The sequence below is a fragment of the Myxine glutinosa genome, chromosome 7 (assembly GCF_964187855.1).
Source record: "Myxine glutinosa chromosome 7, kmMyxGlut1.1, whole genome shotgun sequence".
NCBI classification, from domain to species: domain Eukaryota; kingdom Metazoa; phylum Chordata; class Myxini; order Myxiniformes; family Myxinidae; genus Myxine; species Myxine glutinosa.
In genome coordinates, this window is record NC_136267.1 from 90,014,420 (window position 1) to 90,029,795 (window position 15,376).

The window sequence follows — 15,376 nt, forward strand, 5'->3', positions numbered from 1 at the left end:
TGCAGTCTCTGAGTTGCACGGCTGTATTGCCGGGCACCGGAGGCGCCCCGGGAATGCCGCGCTGGAGGATATTTAATTATTTGGCATGGGGGCGGTGGACTTTGAATGTATCTGTACTTGTTTATTTTACTTCCAATAGGGGTGCCCCCACAAAACTCCACAATAAGCTATTTATCCATGTTGACATGGCATTTGGCCAAGGAGGAAAACTCCTTGGGGAAGGAGGGGGGCAAATGAAGTCGCTACAACCTCTATCATGTGACCCTTTGTCGTCTTGTCAAGTTTGGTTGAGATTGGATAAGTGACGACCGAATGTATTGCGGTCAGACAGACAGACACCTAATTGCATATTTTAGTATGATTTACTCTTCACAAAGCAATTTATCCTGTGATTACATGCCTCTTTCACAAAACACGCCCTCCCTCCATTATTCCCCTTTTCCTTCCTTCGTGCCGCTTCTCGGGTGTTTAAAATGCTGCATTGCACTTGAGGCAAAACTTTATTATCTCACAAGAAAGTCCTCGCATCCGTTTCATGTATCTGTTACGAGGATTAAAAAGACTACGAGGTACTCCTCTCGTTTATTTCCCCATATTGCATCACTTTGGAACTCATTACCTACATCCTACTGCCCCTCATTCCTAAACTATATCAGTTCAAGAGGAATGTAAATAGATTTCCTCTTTCTGTTGAACAACTGTACAAGTGGGGCCTGCAAAAAGGCCTTTGACTTTGTGGCAGGTGAAATTCCATTTAAAAAAAACTATTAGGTCTCCAAGTCGACACTCTCAGGGCATGAAAGGGTTGTGCTGGCCTCATACAGTTAGGTTTTTTTTTTTTTCCGAGTAAAACAAATGGAGTAGATTATTTTGAATGAATGTGAGCACAAAGCTGGTGTTTCTGGTAAGAAAAGGCACGTTTACCTCCCCTTGGACTCAGGTAGCAGCTGTCCAGCTCCTCCCGAGTTAACGCCTTCCGCACTTCACAATGATGGTCTTTAATGTTGTGAAACTTTTGGCCTGCAAGAGAAAGAAAAAACCGATGCAAAAACATCACAGCACTCCAGCGTACCTGCTCCAATTTGAAGGGCCAGCATCAACTTTTCAGATGACTGATTATTATAGGAGGCGGTAAGTTGTAAAACAGTTAAATGGGTGGGGAACGTGTCCTTACAAATTATTTGGTCCACAGGATCATAATCGTCAAACAAGACGAAAGCAAAGCCGCGCCTCTTTCCTGTGAGACGGTCATTCACCATCTCGACATTCACTACATTGCCGAACACCGAGAAGTAATCGCGCAGGTGTGATTCCTGTATGTCCTCCCTAATGCCACCCACGAAAAGTTTCTTCACAGTCATGTGCACACCTGGCCGAGAGTCCTGCAAAGTGACGTGTCAATGGGGTAACCATAATGTTCAAGGGATTGTTCCCCAAGTCAATAGGAAGGTACAAGTTCAAATTTGTGATGGAAAAGCATAATAGGCACAGGTCTTGAATACTGCGAAAGCCATTAATAAAAAAACAAACGCAAAAGAAGGTTTGATATCTTTCAAAATATGCGCACACTAAAAAAATAAAAGAAAGAAAGAACATTTCAGACAAACAGTGTACATACAAGTACATGTCGAGGAATTGCACGTTTGGTCTCGACGACCCGATTGTCGATACGGTGAGGACGCTCACTCATAACCGCATCAACCTCCGATACGTCCGAGAACTCCACAAAGCCAAACCCTCGAGAATGCCGAGTTTTAGAATCCTTCAGCACCTGCAAACATGGTACACCATTGTACAGTCCAAGTCTAAAACCTTACCACACAGTCCATGATGGTACCCCCAAAGTACAGATAGCTTACCACACAGTCCATAATGGACACCGAAAGTACAGAGCTTCCCATATAGTCCACAATGGTACCACAAGTACTGAAAGCTTACCATATATCATCAAATCACATCAGGTACGGTATTCTGTAATTATCCCGGTCCACTCATCAGGGTTGGGTATAACTTTTGGCCACTCATCAGGGTTGGGTACAACTTTTTAACTAGTTCTGAGCATACATCAAGGACTGTTAGTCAATATCCTTTCCCACGACGAATGTCGATCCAGCTTACTTTTGAACACATTGCCATTCTTAGCTCTGGACGGTTTTCTGTGTAAAACTATTCCAAGCATTATCATCCATCTGGCTGAAAGAAAAAAAATTGCTTATGTGCAGTCTGGGATGGCTCTGGAACAGCTTCCAAGGATGTCCTCTCGTGATCAGATTACTCACAGATCAGACCATCACACTTGAAAATCTTAGCAGAGCAACGGACCGCACTCCTGAAGTTTGTGAGGAGAGTGGTTGCAGTAAAAATAAAAATTTACTCAATACTGAGAATGTTTGTGACGCTTATTGCTGGTGAATCGTGTGCAGCCTGTGCCTGCTGGTTGCATCATTATCTGGGGGGCATGGCTGTTCCGCTGATGCAATGCCCTCTATTACCAACCTGCTTGTACTCATTTTGCCGACCTCCGAAGGATGGCAGACTGAGTCAACCCACCTGATGTTAATTCAATGGGATAACGGGCTAGATCTCAAGCCGGCCATCTTAACTGTTAAGCCAATACCAGGCTGTAATCGGTACCATGTCACCAGAGGTGACATATGACATGTCACAGTATATTTGGGAGTTTCATTTTGTCCATCTTTGCCTGACCTCCCATCCTGGGTTATCTTTTCTGAAAACTGTGTGCAGCTCTTGCACCAAACTTTGACAACTACATCTGTTCCATTTTTGTGTTTCTTAGACTCGTACCCGATGGCATGCATTACGTTCCAACCAACCGATATTGCCAACTGACATAATTTTAATCATATATCTTCGCTACCAGAGTTCAGATGAGACCGTTCCACGATTTCCATAGCGAAAACGTAAACGCGCTCACATCTGTAGCCGAGTTCTCATGAACGCCTCAAATTTGGCGAGACCTGGCCGTGGTTTGGGTGCCATGATGGATTGAACATTCATGGGTTTGTCCCGTTTTGTTTCTGAAGACCTGCAAACCCGTTGTGGTATCGTTAAAAGAGGTATTGGGTGGAATGTATGATCAATTTAAAAAACGCAATGTTTAGGTGCAGGTATAATGGGTGAATGGCCTCCTCCTGCGTTGTTTCCTTGTTAATGTTGCACTTCCATTCCACTTGCAAGGATTGACACACAGACCAATAGACCTGTAGCCGATATGCAAGGTATCACTCTCATCAATTGGCTGTGTGACATCATGACCTTTCCCTCACCGAAGAATTCCGCACGTAGTATAATTTCGCTTCCGAGTTCTGATCATGTCTAATAAATAAATAGAATAAAAACCCGCTTTCGATTGCTACCAACTTAATCACCTCCAACCTGCCTGGTATGGTGACTATCGGACGATTCATGTTTGGTAGATTCATGATCACGGTGTGTACCCCGATTTAGAATAGGTACACCGTATCCCTGCGCATCCTAAGAGCGTGACCAAGGGTTGGCGTCAGGAAGGGCATCCGGCCATAAAAACATTGCCTCAAACAGGGAACCATGATTGTCATGGGGCCGGCAAGGCTAACCCCTGCTCTAGCGGGGAAAATGGCCTTAAAACGATCATTCATATTCATTTATATTCATGTTTGGTAGATTCCGTGAAGTTTGGGCAATTTGGCTGAATTCTGCCTCAATTTCCATGACAATAACCAAGTATTCAAGGAGTGCAAGCAGTCGCGCACCCACACTCAAAATGAGGAGCACGATCGCCCTCCTCAAACATGATGATCTGGGAGGTACAAATAAGTGATCAGCTGGAACTCGAAGATCTCCATATGCAATATGTTGAAGACTGATCCTTGCCTCGATGGTAATGGAGTGAGTGTAGATTGAGAATTTTGAGTTTTTGTTCACAAGACAGAACCAGCAGTTCAGTAATCAGCCTTGTTGCTCATCACTGCACAATCCTATATCTGTCCGTCTTGAACCTGGAGCACCAGAGAATAAGGTTTCCATACTCAAGATATGGCTCGACTAGGATGACAAAGAGGATTGGCACATTTTCTTTTAAGGATGAGAATGTCCTTTTTATGATGTGCCGAGCATCTGATTGGCCTTGAGAATGGATTAGGACCCATAATTTGTGTCATCAGCAGTACACAAAGTTCTTGATAAACTCTGGCAGATCTTTAATAAATACAACAACCAAAAGGAGTCCCAGTACTCTGCCCTGTAGTACACTTATGATAGGCCTCCAGTTTGACCTCACTCCTTTGATCATTCACTTTTTGATTGGAGCATTCCTATCAGGAAGACTTCAAAGTATGGAGTTTTCCTCCGATGCCATATATATGGTGCAATCGTCATCAATCATCTCTTGTGCAGAACAGCATCCAATGCTTTGCAGAAGTCAAAATAGAACATATCCACTGCATGTTACAGTCTACAATTTACTCCCAAAGTACAGAGAGCTCACCAAACAGTCCATAATCGACCCCAAAGGACACAAAACTTACCACACATTCCATGACTTGACCCCATTTTTCAAAATACTTCTTGAGAGTCTCCTCGGTCGTGTCAAACGATAAACCTCCAATAAAAAGTTTCTTTATTTGCTCTGATTCCTGTAAAATAAAAAGGGCAAAGGTCGTTGGGGCCACAAATGCACCAGCTTGAGAAGATTCGCCTAAAGTAAAACCTGAAAGGCGCAAAGAACAGTAATTGAACAATCAATCGCAAATCCATGTTATTTTCTACCATTTCATCAATCCTTTATGAGAGTTGTATCAAACTATTGGATCGAAGGACTCTTACCCCTGACATGACTCACAGCATCTGAACCAAACACAAAGCACAGGAACCGAACCCCCAAATGAAAGTTTCAAAACCCCTTCCGGGTCATTGGAACCTAAATTCATTCTTTTCTGTACTGCTTCACTTTTTTTTTTTATGGCACTGGGAAATGGTAAACAGCCATGTATATAAATATTGTTGGCCATAGTAAACAAAATCATAATGCAGTTCTCGATGAAAATTGCAGTTCATATTTTTTTTAAACTTGCAATTGCTAAATATTGTTTTTAAGGATTATCTCTGCAAATAAATTGTTTTTATGTCCTTTATTACGAGATTGTACTCGAAAATGTAACTTTTTCTTCGTTTAATACAAATAATTACCGTCCAATATACACCGCCCAGTATACTGACTCAATGTTTTAATTTGAAACCACAGGGGCACGCGTATTATTTTAATTATCTAATTAAATGATTTAAAGCACTTTTCGAATAATTCGATGCATTCATTATTTTGCAGTCGGTACTAGTAATATGATTATTAATTATATGAAGGGCGTGTTTGCTTACTGCACTGTCATGGCTACCTTAATGTTGCTGGGATAAAACACATACGTTAACATTTTTTGTCAGAGATTAATGAATTAAAACTCAATTTCACTCCTGTCCGAGAATATTAGCAATGATTGGAATAGTGATTGAAAAAGTAATGAAGCGAGCATGCATTTCCGGTGTGTATTCAGTGGTTGAGCGGTGAGTGAGTAGAGCCGCTGGTTTGTCCTCTTTCGCTTTTTTTTTCTTTCTTTATTTGCAGTCGCGTTTGGGATTTGGCACAGTTACACACTATTTGCGTTAAATGTGGAGGCGTGGTGCTTTACCGGTGGTTTGCGGTTGTTTTGGTTCTGTGAAGGCGTGAAGCTAACCATGTGCTAGTTGGGCCCAGCGGAGCTCGTTTGGCGCGTTGAGGGTTCGGCGCGAAGTTTCTCGTCGGATAACGCCTGAAATTTCAAAACTCTTTTCGTGTCTGCTGTCTCTGTGTGTTCGCGTGTGTTCATCGCATTTAGGCCTTTCGCCATTGTCTCTTCTACGACCAAGTCAAAGTGAAGGCGCCAATCGGAAACCCATTGTCTGTCGAAAAAGCAAAGTAAGTGAGGAAATGTGAAAAGAAAACGCACGGTGTTTTTCATATATATGAATTTTGTGGATGCAATGCATGATTTTTCTCTACTACTTGAATTGTTACTAATGTTTTTTATTTCTGAGGTGAATAATGCGTACGATGATACTTGCTAAAGTCTTTCCCGTTGGGCTCGACAATCGAACTGGAAGCACGTCGTACAAGCAATGGTGATGGTGACGGGGAAATGGAGGAAGAAGAAGAACCTGCCTGTTTTACTTGTGCTAGTGCTATATCGCAAACCACGTGGTTTTGAGTGTAAAGTACATGAGATTGGTAAGATCTTTCGTCGTTCAGAACTATCGCTGCTAAGAAGGGACGGGAACAAGAGTCGACAGGTAGACGGCATGACAGGTAGACGGCATGACAGGTAGACGGCATCACAGGTAGACGAGACCATATGGATATGCTATGGAACAGTCAGATTGTTCCCACCCTAAAGGTATTTCACTATTTGATGAGTCAGCTTGGTTAAACTACTCTACTACTTACTACTAATCCGAAAGGTCGAGCTAAGGGGCGTAGCCCCCCACCCCCCTTAGGCCGGGGGTTGACTTTTGCACTTTGTTCCATTGGGACAGGGTGGGTGCGAATAAATACCATACTACAAATGGGGTCGGTATTTGTAAGTAGTGGAGGTTAGTATGCAGCCTTGGGCTGGTGATTACATCATCTTATGGGGCACGGCTGTGCTGCTGATGCAATGTCCTCCCCTACCCACTCCCCCCCCAGTCAGATTGTACTCCCCCCATCCCCTCCACATGACAGTCAGCCAATTCCCTTCCCCCTCCCCCCACGTCCACATTACTTTCCAGTCAGCGAGTACTCCCCCCACGTCCACATTACCAGTCAGCTAGTACTCCCCCCACGTCCACATTACCAGTCAGCTAGTACTCCCCCCACGTCCACATTACCAGTCAGCTAGTACTCCCCCCACGTCCACATTACCACTACCAGTCAGCTAGTACTCTCCCCACGTCCACATCACCAGTCAGCTAGTTCCCCCATGACGTCCACATCACCAGTCAGCTAGTAATCCCCCCCCTCCTCCCCAACGTCCACATTATCAGTCAGCTAGTATCCCCTCCCTCCCCCCACCTCCACATTACCAGTCAGCTCGTATCCCCCCCCCCCCCCTCCACCTCCACTATACCAGTCAGCTAGTATCCTTCCCCCTCCCCCCACCTCCACATTACCAGTCAGCTAGTATCCCCTCCCTCCCCCAACCTCCACATTACCAGTCAGCTCGTATCCCCCCCCCCCACCTCCACATAACCAGTCAGCTTGTATCCCCCCCCCCCCCCAACCTCCATTATACCAGTCAGCTAGTATCCTCCCCCCTCCAGCCCCCACCTCCACATTACCAGTCAGCTAGGATCCCCCCCCCCCCCCACCTCCACATAACCAGTCAGCTGGTGTCCCCCGCCCCCCCACCTCCACATTACCAGTCACCTAGTATCCCCTCCCTCCCCCAACCTCCACATTACCAGTCAGCTCGTATCCCCTCCCTCCCCCCACCTCCACATTACCAGTCAGCTCGTATCCCCTCCCTCCCCCCACCTCCACATTACCAGTCAGCTAGTATCCCCTCCCCCCCTCCCACTTCCACTATACCAGTCAGCTAGTGTCTCCCCCCCCCCCCCCCCCACCTCCACCTCCACATTACCAGTCAGCTCGTATCCCCTCCCTCCCCCCACCTCCACATTACCAGTCAGCTCGTATCCCCTCCCTCCCCCCACCTCCACATTACCAGTCAGCTAGTATCCCCTCCCCCCCTCCCACTTCCACTATACCAGTCAGCTAGTGTCTCCCCCCCCCCCCCCCCCCCCACCTCCACCTCCACATTACCAGTCAGCTAGTATCCCCTCCCTCCCCCCACCTCCACATTACCAGTCAGCTCGTATCCCCCCCCCCCCCCCACATCCACTATACCAGTCAGCTAGTATCTCCCCCCCTCTTCCACGATACCAGTCAGCTCGGATCCCCCCCCCCCCCACCTCCACATTACCAGTCAGCTCGTATCCCCTCCCTCCCCCCACCTCCACATTACCAGTCAGCTAGTATCCCCCTCCCCCCCCCCCCACCTCCACATTACCAGTCAGCTAGAATCCCCTCCCCCCCCCCCCACCTCCGCATTACCAGTCAGCTAGAATCCCCTCCCCCCCCCCCCCCCCCCCCACCTCCGCATTACCAGTCAGCTAGTATCCCCTCCCTCCCCCCACCTCCACATTACCAGTCAGCTCGTATCCCCCCCCCCCCCCCACTTCCGCTATACCAGTCAGCTAGTATCCTCCCCCCTCCACCCCCCACCTCCACATTACCAGTCAGCTAGGATCCCCTCCCTCCCCCAACCTCCACATTACCAGTCAGCTCGAATCCCCCTCCTCCCCCACACCTCCACATTACCAGTCAGCTCGTATCTCCCCCCCCTGTTCCACGATACCAGTCAGCTCGGATCCCCCCCCCCCCCCACCTCCTCATTACCAGTCAGCTAGTATCCCCTCCCTCCCCCCACCTCCACATTACCAGTCAGCTAGTATCCCCCTCCTCCCCCCCACCTCCACATTACCAGTCAGCTAGTATCCCCCTCCTCCCCCACACCTCCACATTACCAGTCAGCTTGTATCCCCCTCCCCCCCCCCCCACCACCTCCACATTTCCAGTCAGCTAGAATCCCCGCCCTCCCCCCACCTCCACATTACCAGTCAGCTCGTATACCCCCCCCCCCTCCACCTCCACATTACCAGTCAGCTAGTATCCTCCTCCCCCCCCCCCCCCCCCCACCTCCACTATACCAGTCAGCTAGTATCCTCCCCCCTCCCCCCCCACCTCCACTATACCAGTCAGCTAGGATCCCCCCCCCCCCCACCTCCACATAACCAGTCAGCTGGTGTCCCCCACCTCCCCACCTCCACATTACCAGTCAGCTAGTATCCCCTCCCTCCCCCAACCTCCACATTACCAGTCAGCTCGAATCCCCCCCACCCCCACCTCCACATTTCCAGTCAGCTAGAATCCCCTCCCTCCCCCCACCTCCACATTACCAGTCAGCTCGTAGCCCCCCCTCCCCCCCCCACCTCCACTACACCAGTCAGCTAGGATCCCCCCCCCCCCCATCTCTACATTACCAGTCAGCTAGTATCCCCCCCCCCCCCACCTCCACATTGCCAGTCAGCTTGTATCCCCCCCCCCCCAACTCCACATTACCAATCAGCTAGTATCCCCCCGCCCCTTCTCCACATTACCAGTCAGCTCGTATCCCTCCTCCACATTACCAGTCAGCTAGTATCCCCCCTCCCCCCGCCCCCGCCCCAGCTACACGTTACCAGTCATATAGTAGCCTCCCCGGAGCTGTAGTTTGGCCAACTAAACAATAGGCGCTATGTTGTTACCCAAGGTCAAGGTCAAGTGCACGTGCGCGTGCATCTTACTGCTATTTATAGGGACGGGTTTATTACTTGTATTTTGGTTGGTGTGGGGGTTACCTTATTGGGACATAAGGTCACGTCAAACATAAGGTCAAAGGTCATGAACTTTGCCAAATTTCTAAAATCCTCAATTTTCATCCGATTGACTTCAAATTTGAAGAGAACTTGCATATCTGGTCACTGAATTCAACCACCAAGTATTCTTGAGGCCAACATAGGCCAAAAGGTCAACATAGGCCAAATTTCTAAAATCACCAATTTTCATTTGATTGACCTGAAATTCTAAGAGGATTTACATATATGGTCACTGAATTCAACCACTAACTCTTTTTGAGGTCAACATAGGCCAAGTTTTTAAAATCCTCAATTTTCATCCGATTGACTTGAAAATTGAACAGCATTTGCACATTGGCGCGAAATAGGGAAATGAATTATTTTTGAGGTCAAAGGTCAACTCAAGGTCAACCTTACAAAATCATCATTTTTCATCTGAGAAATCGTCACTTTTCTTCCTGTTGACCTGAGCTTTGATCAAGATTGTCAATTTTAATCTTGATGAAATGGACAATTTGCTGTATCAATGGAATTTTTTTCCTTGGGTGTGGGGGGCTGATTTTGCAAGTATCGTGCTCCGCATGACGTCTTGTTTTTATGTTCCTGAGTTTTAATCATTGTTGTTTGTTTAGTCAGTTGCAAATCCTGTCCCTGTTACACAAATGTACGTACAAGTATTGATTAGATTTGTTGTAATTTCACTGACCCATTATTTTTCATTTACAGTGTATTAAGCTTTTGTTTTTTTCACATTCAGTCATCCCAAACGATGGTCGTTGAATTGCTGGGCTTCAATTTTTTTTTTTTTTTTTTTTTTTTTGGTATACAGAATCGAGGCTCGTGAAAGAGCTAACATTTATTTCACAAACAAATCAACCAGACAAACAAGATATATAAAAAGAGGGAGCGGAAGACAAGATGGTAAGAGAAGGGGAAGCACACAAACATAACATTTGAGAGCAGGGAGATGTGTGGGAGGGAGAGGGCTTGGGGGGAGGAGGCGTGGGAAGGGGGAGGGGGGGTGGGAGAAGTATAAAAAACAAGGACACCAAGGACTTCCAGGACAGAAGTTGGTATTTCAAAAAAGTGGATTTGGGGTGAAATTAGCGGGGGTAGAAAAGATCAAGGTTTTGGATGGGGGAAGATAGATGGTGGTGAACAGCTGTTTTAAAGACCTGGAGGGTGGAGTGGGATTGAAGAGTGAGGGAGTTTGTTCCAGAGGTGGGAGAAAAGAGGAATGAAGGTGAGCAGAGTCTTGATTTTGGCAGTTTAACCATAAGAGGGTTGCAGGCAGATCTTGTGTGACCTGTAGGAATATTTGGGGGACAGAGCCCAGAGAGATGGGGGGGGGGGGGGGGCGCAAGGCCAGAGAGGAGTCAGCAGAAGACGGAAAGACCACCAACCTGCCTGCGGTGAGTGAGTGAAAGGCCCTTGGAGTTAGCTTCATCGTGGGAGATTCCAATGATTCTGAACGCTTTGGTTTCAACAGCGTGAAGACGAGCTAGGTGTGAGGCAGGAGTACCAGCCCAGAGGGGAGAGCAGTATTCCATTGAGCTGCGGATGAAAGCCTTGTATGTGGTGAGGAGCTCATGTGTGCCAAGGAAGGACTTCGCACGATGGAGCATTCCCAGTCGGCGACTGGCTTTGGAGGCCAGATTTGAAATGTGGTTTTCCCAGGAAAGATCATGGCAGATAGTGAGACCCAAAAGCTAGAGTGACAGAACTTCTTGGAGAGGATTATTCAGAAAGTGGATGGGAGGGTTGTCCAGTCGGTCTTTTCGGAGAGACATCGTAAGAGTGAGATTTGTCAGGATTGAAAGACATGTTCCACTTGTTTGACCAGTCTGTGATTTTGTCCAGGTCTGCAGAGAGTGAGGAGGCTGCAGACTGCCGATCTGAGGGATGAGGGATGGAGCGACAGAGTAGTCATCAGCAAAGAGATAGAGAGGATTTTCAAGAGTCAGAGAGATCATTGATGAAGACCAGAAAAAGCACAGGGCCCAGAACACTGCCTTGGGGAACTCCAGCCTGAACAGGAAGAGGAGATGAGAGAACCCCATTCAGGGCCACACGTTGACTATGACTAGAGAGGAAGTCCGCCAGCCATGCGTGGAGATTTCCATGGATACCAAAAGAGGAGAGTTTGGTGAGCAGAGCGGGGTGCCAGACCGTATCGAAGGCACGTGATATGTCAAGGGAGACGGCTCTAATTTCCTGTTTGGCATTGAGGACCTCCATCCATTGTTGAGAAAGCAGAAGCAGCATGTCCAAAGTAGAGTGACCAGGTCTGAAACCAAATTGATGATCAGAGATCAAGCCATTGTAGAAGAGGAAAGATTTCATATCTGAAGCAATGATGGAATTCCATGACTTTGCTGATAATTGGGAGAAGGCTGATTGGTCTGTAGTTGCTAGGATCTGTTTTTGCACCTTTTTTGTGCAAAGCGGTGATGTTGGCTGATTTCCAAGCAGATGGAAGATGACCTTGAGCAAAAGAGAGGGTGAAGAGAACAGATAGAGGGAGTGAAAGAGCGGAAGAACAGGATTTTAGGACCTGTGGGCTGATGCTGGCAGGTCCAGTTGCAGAATCAGTCGAGGGTTGACAAACTTTTCCACCTTGTCAGGAGGAAAGGACAGAGTCCAGGAGCAGCTGGGTATAGAGAGGGATGGGTTTGGGACACAAGATTTAGAGGCAAGCAGAGTTGAGGCATTCAGCTTTTTCACGTGCGGAGTCAGCCGTGTAGCCGTTTGAGGGGATGGAGGGGGAACAAACACCAGAAACATTTGACCAGACGCCACCAGGATTTGGAAGAGGGAGACAGATAAGAGAGTTCGGTCTTGAGAACGGAGAGATATTGTTTCCTGGCTCTCCTGAGGGTGGACACACACTTGTTTCGGGCTTTGTGAAAGGAAATGAGGTTTCCTTCCGTTGGATTTGCTTTCCAGGAGACGAAAGCAAGTTGTTTCTGGGCAACAGCCTCACCACAAGATGCCGTGTACCATGGACGGGAGGAAGTTATGACAACTGAAGACGAGATGGGATATATCTGTGCATGAGAGAGAGCAATTTACTTTGGAAGAATTCCCAGGATGAGTTGATGTCAGAGGCAGTAGAGATGGGAGACCAGTCCAGATGATTGATGTGTGCTTGAAGACCGTGCCAGTTGGCCTGAGTGAAATGCCAGAATCGTCGACACTGAGGAGGCTCTCTGAGAATGGTCAGAGAGATGTCCACTTTAACAAGCACATGATCAGATGAGCCGATTGGAGCAGAAGAAGAGCAGCAGACATTTTCAGGGAAGTTAGTCATAACCAAGTCCAGAAGAGAAGATGCTCTGTTGACTGAGATCCGGGTCGGGAAATTGAGAGATTGTGTCAGTCCCAGTGAGTCGCAGAAGTCCTTTGCTGAAGCGCCATGGCTGGTGAGAGAGGTACCCACACCCAGCCAACTGGCATGGTGACAATTGAAATCACCACATATGAGGAAGAGAGAGTTGGGATGAGTAGATAGAAGTTGGTCCATATTATCAGACAGCGAGATGTAGGTGGTCATCACTGGTGGACGGTACAACACACATGAACAGAAGGTGGGAGCGAAGGGGAATCGCAGTCAAAGGTATTCCTGGGGGTGAGGTGGAGAGAGGGCAGTGCAGGGCGAGTGAGGAAGCGTTTTTTTTCATAAAGATAGCAACCCCACCTCCAGGGCGAGGCTCGGGTCCATCATACCGGAGGAGGAAGTAACCTGGGAGAGATACCAAGGAATCGGAGACATCATGAAGGAGGAAAGTTTCTGTTAAGCAGATCACGTCTGGTTTGTCAGAAGCAACCTGTATGGAGAGATCAGTCAAGTTTGAGCGAAGGCCCCGGATGTTTGAGGTCCATACTGTTAAAGAAGAGGAAGGGGGAGCATCGGATACAGAACATGGGGGCGGGGGGGGGGGGGGAAGGGTAGGGTAAGATGTGGAAGAGGAGGAAGAGGTAGAGAGAGCTGTTGAAGGTGTCAGAGATTTCAGAATAGCTTGGAGAAAGGGAAGAATGGGGCGGACAAAAGGTTTGATGGTGATTGGTTGAGGCACAGTGAGGTGTTATTTGAGGAGGGGGAAGAGCGAGGCAGAAGGTTGGGGGAGATGAAGGGGGAAGATACGGGGAGGAGGGGAGGAGCGAGGGAGAGTCTTGGAGGGGAGGGGTGTGGGGGGAGTTTAGGAGGGAAGGGGAAAGGGGGTGAGATTTGAAAGGGATGGGTGATTGGGAAGATTTGGAGGGGAGGGGCAATGTGGAAGATTTGAAAGAGATGGGTGATGGGGAAGATTTGGAGGGGAGGGGCAAAGGGGTAGATTTGGAGGGGAGGGGTGATGGGGAAGATTTGGAGGGGAGGGGGAAGATTTGAAAGGGATGGGTGATGGGGAAGATTTGGATGGGAGGGGTGATGGGGAAGTTTTGGGGGGAGGGGTGATGGGGAAGTTTTGGAGGGAAGGGGTAATGGGGAAGATTTGGAGGGGAGGGGCAAGGGGGAAGATTTGAAAGGGATGGGTGATGGGGAAGATTTGGAGGGGAGGGGTGATGGGGAAGTTTTGGAGGGGAGGGGTGAGGGGTAAGATTTGGAGGGGCAAGGGGGTAGATTTGGAGGGGAGGGGTGATGGGGAAGTTTTGGAGGGAAGGGGTGATGGGGAAGATTTGGAGGGGAGGGGTGAGATTGGATTTTGAAAAGTGTACGATTAATGGGAAACGAACATTTATTGCAAAAAGAGTTTCTTGAGACCTTTGAGTCAAAAATACGTTTGAGGATGCTGAAGGATGGGTGGAGTGCTGGAGAGTTGGGGAATGTATGAAAGAGGCACTAAGAGATGGAATTTTTTTTTGGAATGAATAGATTTGGTGAGTAAGTCGAAAGCATCCTTTTATAGAGGAAGAAGAAAAAAAGTGTTATAATATATGACAGAATACAGTTCTTCAGGGGAAAGTTTAAACATTTTTAACAACGTGATCACGAACAGCATGGTGAAAGAAAGAAAGAAAGAACGAACGAACGAACAAATAAGAACAACGAATAAACGAATTAGAGCAGAGAAGGAAATATATATATATATATATTTTTTTCTGAGTTGAGATTTTAAACTAGGAAGTATGGGGTGAAAGACGGACAAAAAGCAGGGAATGAAAGTAATTGCAGCGCAATCGACGAACCGCTGAGAAAAACAAGGCCCCAAGGTTGGACACGGAAACCTACTAGGCCTCAGAATACGCGACACGAATTAACCGACGATTTTGTATGCAGGTACGAAAAAGCAACACCGAGAATCTTACCAAAGACGCACCACAAGTACACACACCGAAAGACAGATACAGCCACGACAAAAACACAACTGTGAAAAAATTACTTAACTTTGAAAGCGTCAGCGCATGGACAGCCTCGAAAGAAACGTGACCGCAAATCTTGCGCAATCTTGCGAAACGTCTTTCGTTTGAAGAATAAAAATCTCCATGCTACATCCATTTTGTCTATATTGGATGGAATTAATTATTTTTTTCATGTTAATTCATCGATTTCCCTTTGCGTGTTTAATGACTATTTGTCGCGTTCACTCTGTACTTTCTGCTGGTATATCTGAAGTGATGAAGATTCGTTCAATTCTTGAGTCAACCTATACACTATTAGGTATCTACCTCATCTATGTACTTGTGTTGGTTTGTTGACTTAGGATTTGAGACTGAGAAAGGATCAACTGATATATTTATTGGATTCGCCAATACACAGACTGTGGAGGGCAAAGTGTCGAAGAAGAAGCTCACAAAAGACCAACTTCCCAACTAAATGCTCTGGGGAGCTTGGATTAATACTTTGCTTTATATAACATCCCAGGATGAGAGACAAAGGGTGAACTCATATGGCCCCCACAATAGTCCTTTCCTGTTA

At 47.3% G+C, this 15,376-nt stretch overlaps 2 protein-coding genes across 3 annotated transcripts in view; one reads left to right on the top strand and one right to left on the bottom strand.

Moving 5' to 3' along the window:
* The window catches only part of LOC137431400 (heterogeneous nuclear ribonucleoprotein A1-like 2), a 33,094-nt gene extending 28,189 nt beyond the window's left edge, over positions 1-4,905 (bottom strand). The window contains exons 1-5 of the mRNA XM_068122695.2: positions 4,825-4,905; positions 4,527-4,634; positions 1,619-1,771; positions 1,175-1,382; positions 925-1,020 (exon numbers count right to left, since the gene is read on the bottom strand). Coding sequence (XP_067978796.1) covers positions 925-1,020; positions 1,175-1,382; positions 1,619-1,771; positions 4,527-4,634; positions 4,825-4,833 — 574 coding nt within the window. The 5' untranslated portion in view covers positions 4,834-4,905. The remainder of the gene's footprint in view (positions 1-924; positions 1,021-1,174; positions 1,383-1,618; positions 1,772-4,526; positions 4,635-4,824) is intronic.
* Positions 4,906-5,544: 639 nt separating this feature from the next.
* The window catches only part of LOC137417842 (chromobox protein homolog 3), a 54,474-nt gene continuing 44,642 nt past the window's right edge, over positions 5,545-15,376 (top strand). Inside the window, exons 1-2 of one of the 2 annotated variants that reach the window (XM_078781981.1) lie at positions 6,200-6,318; positions 6,351-6,422. In XM_078781981.1, coding sequence (XP_078638107.1) covers positions 6,381-6,422 — 42 coding nt within the window. In that variant the 5' untranslated portion in view covers positions 6,200-6,318; positions 6,351-6,380. Of the gene's footprint in view, positions 5,948-6,199; positions 6,319-6,350; positions 6,423-15,376 lie in introns of those variants that run through there. The other variant, XM_078781982.1, reaches the window with a different exon arrangement.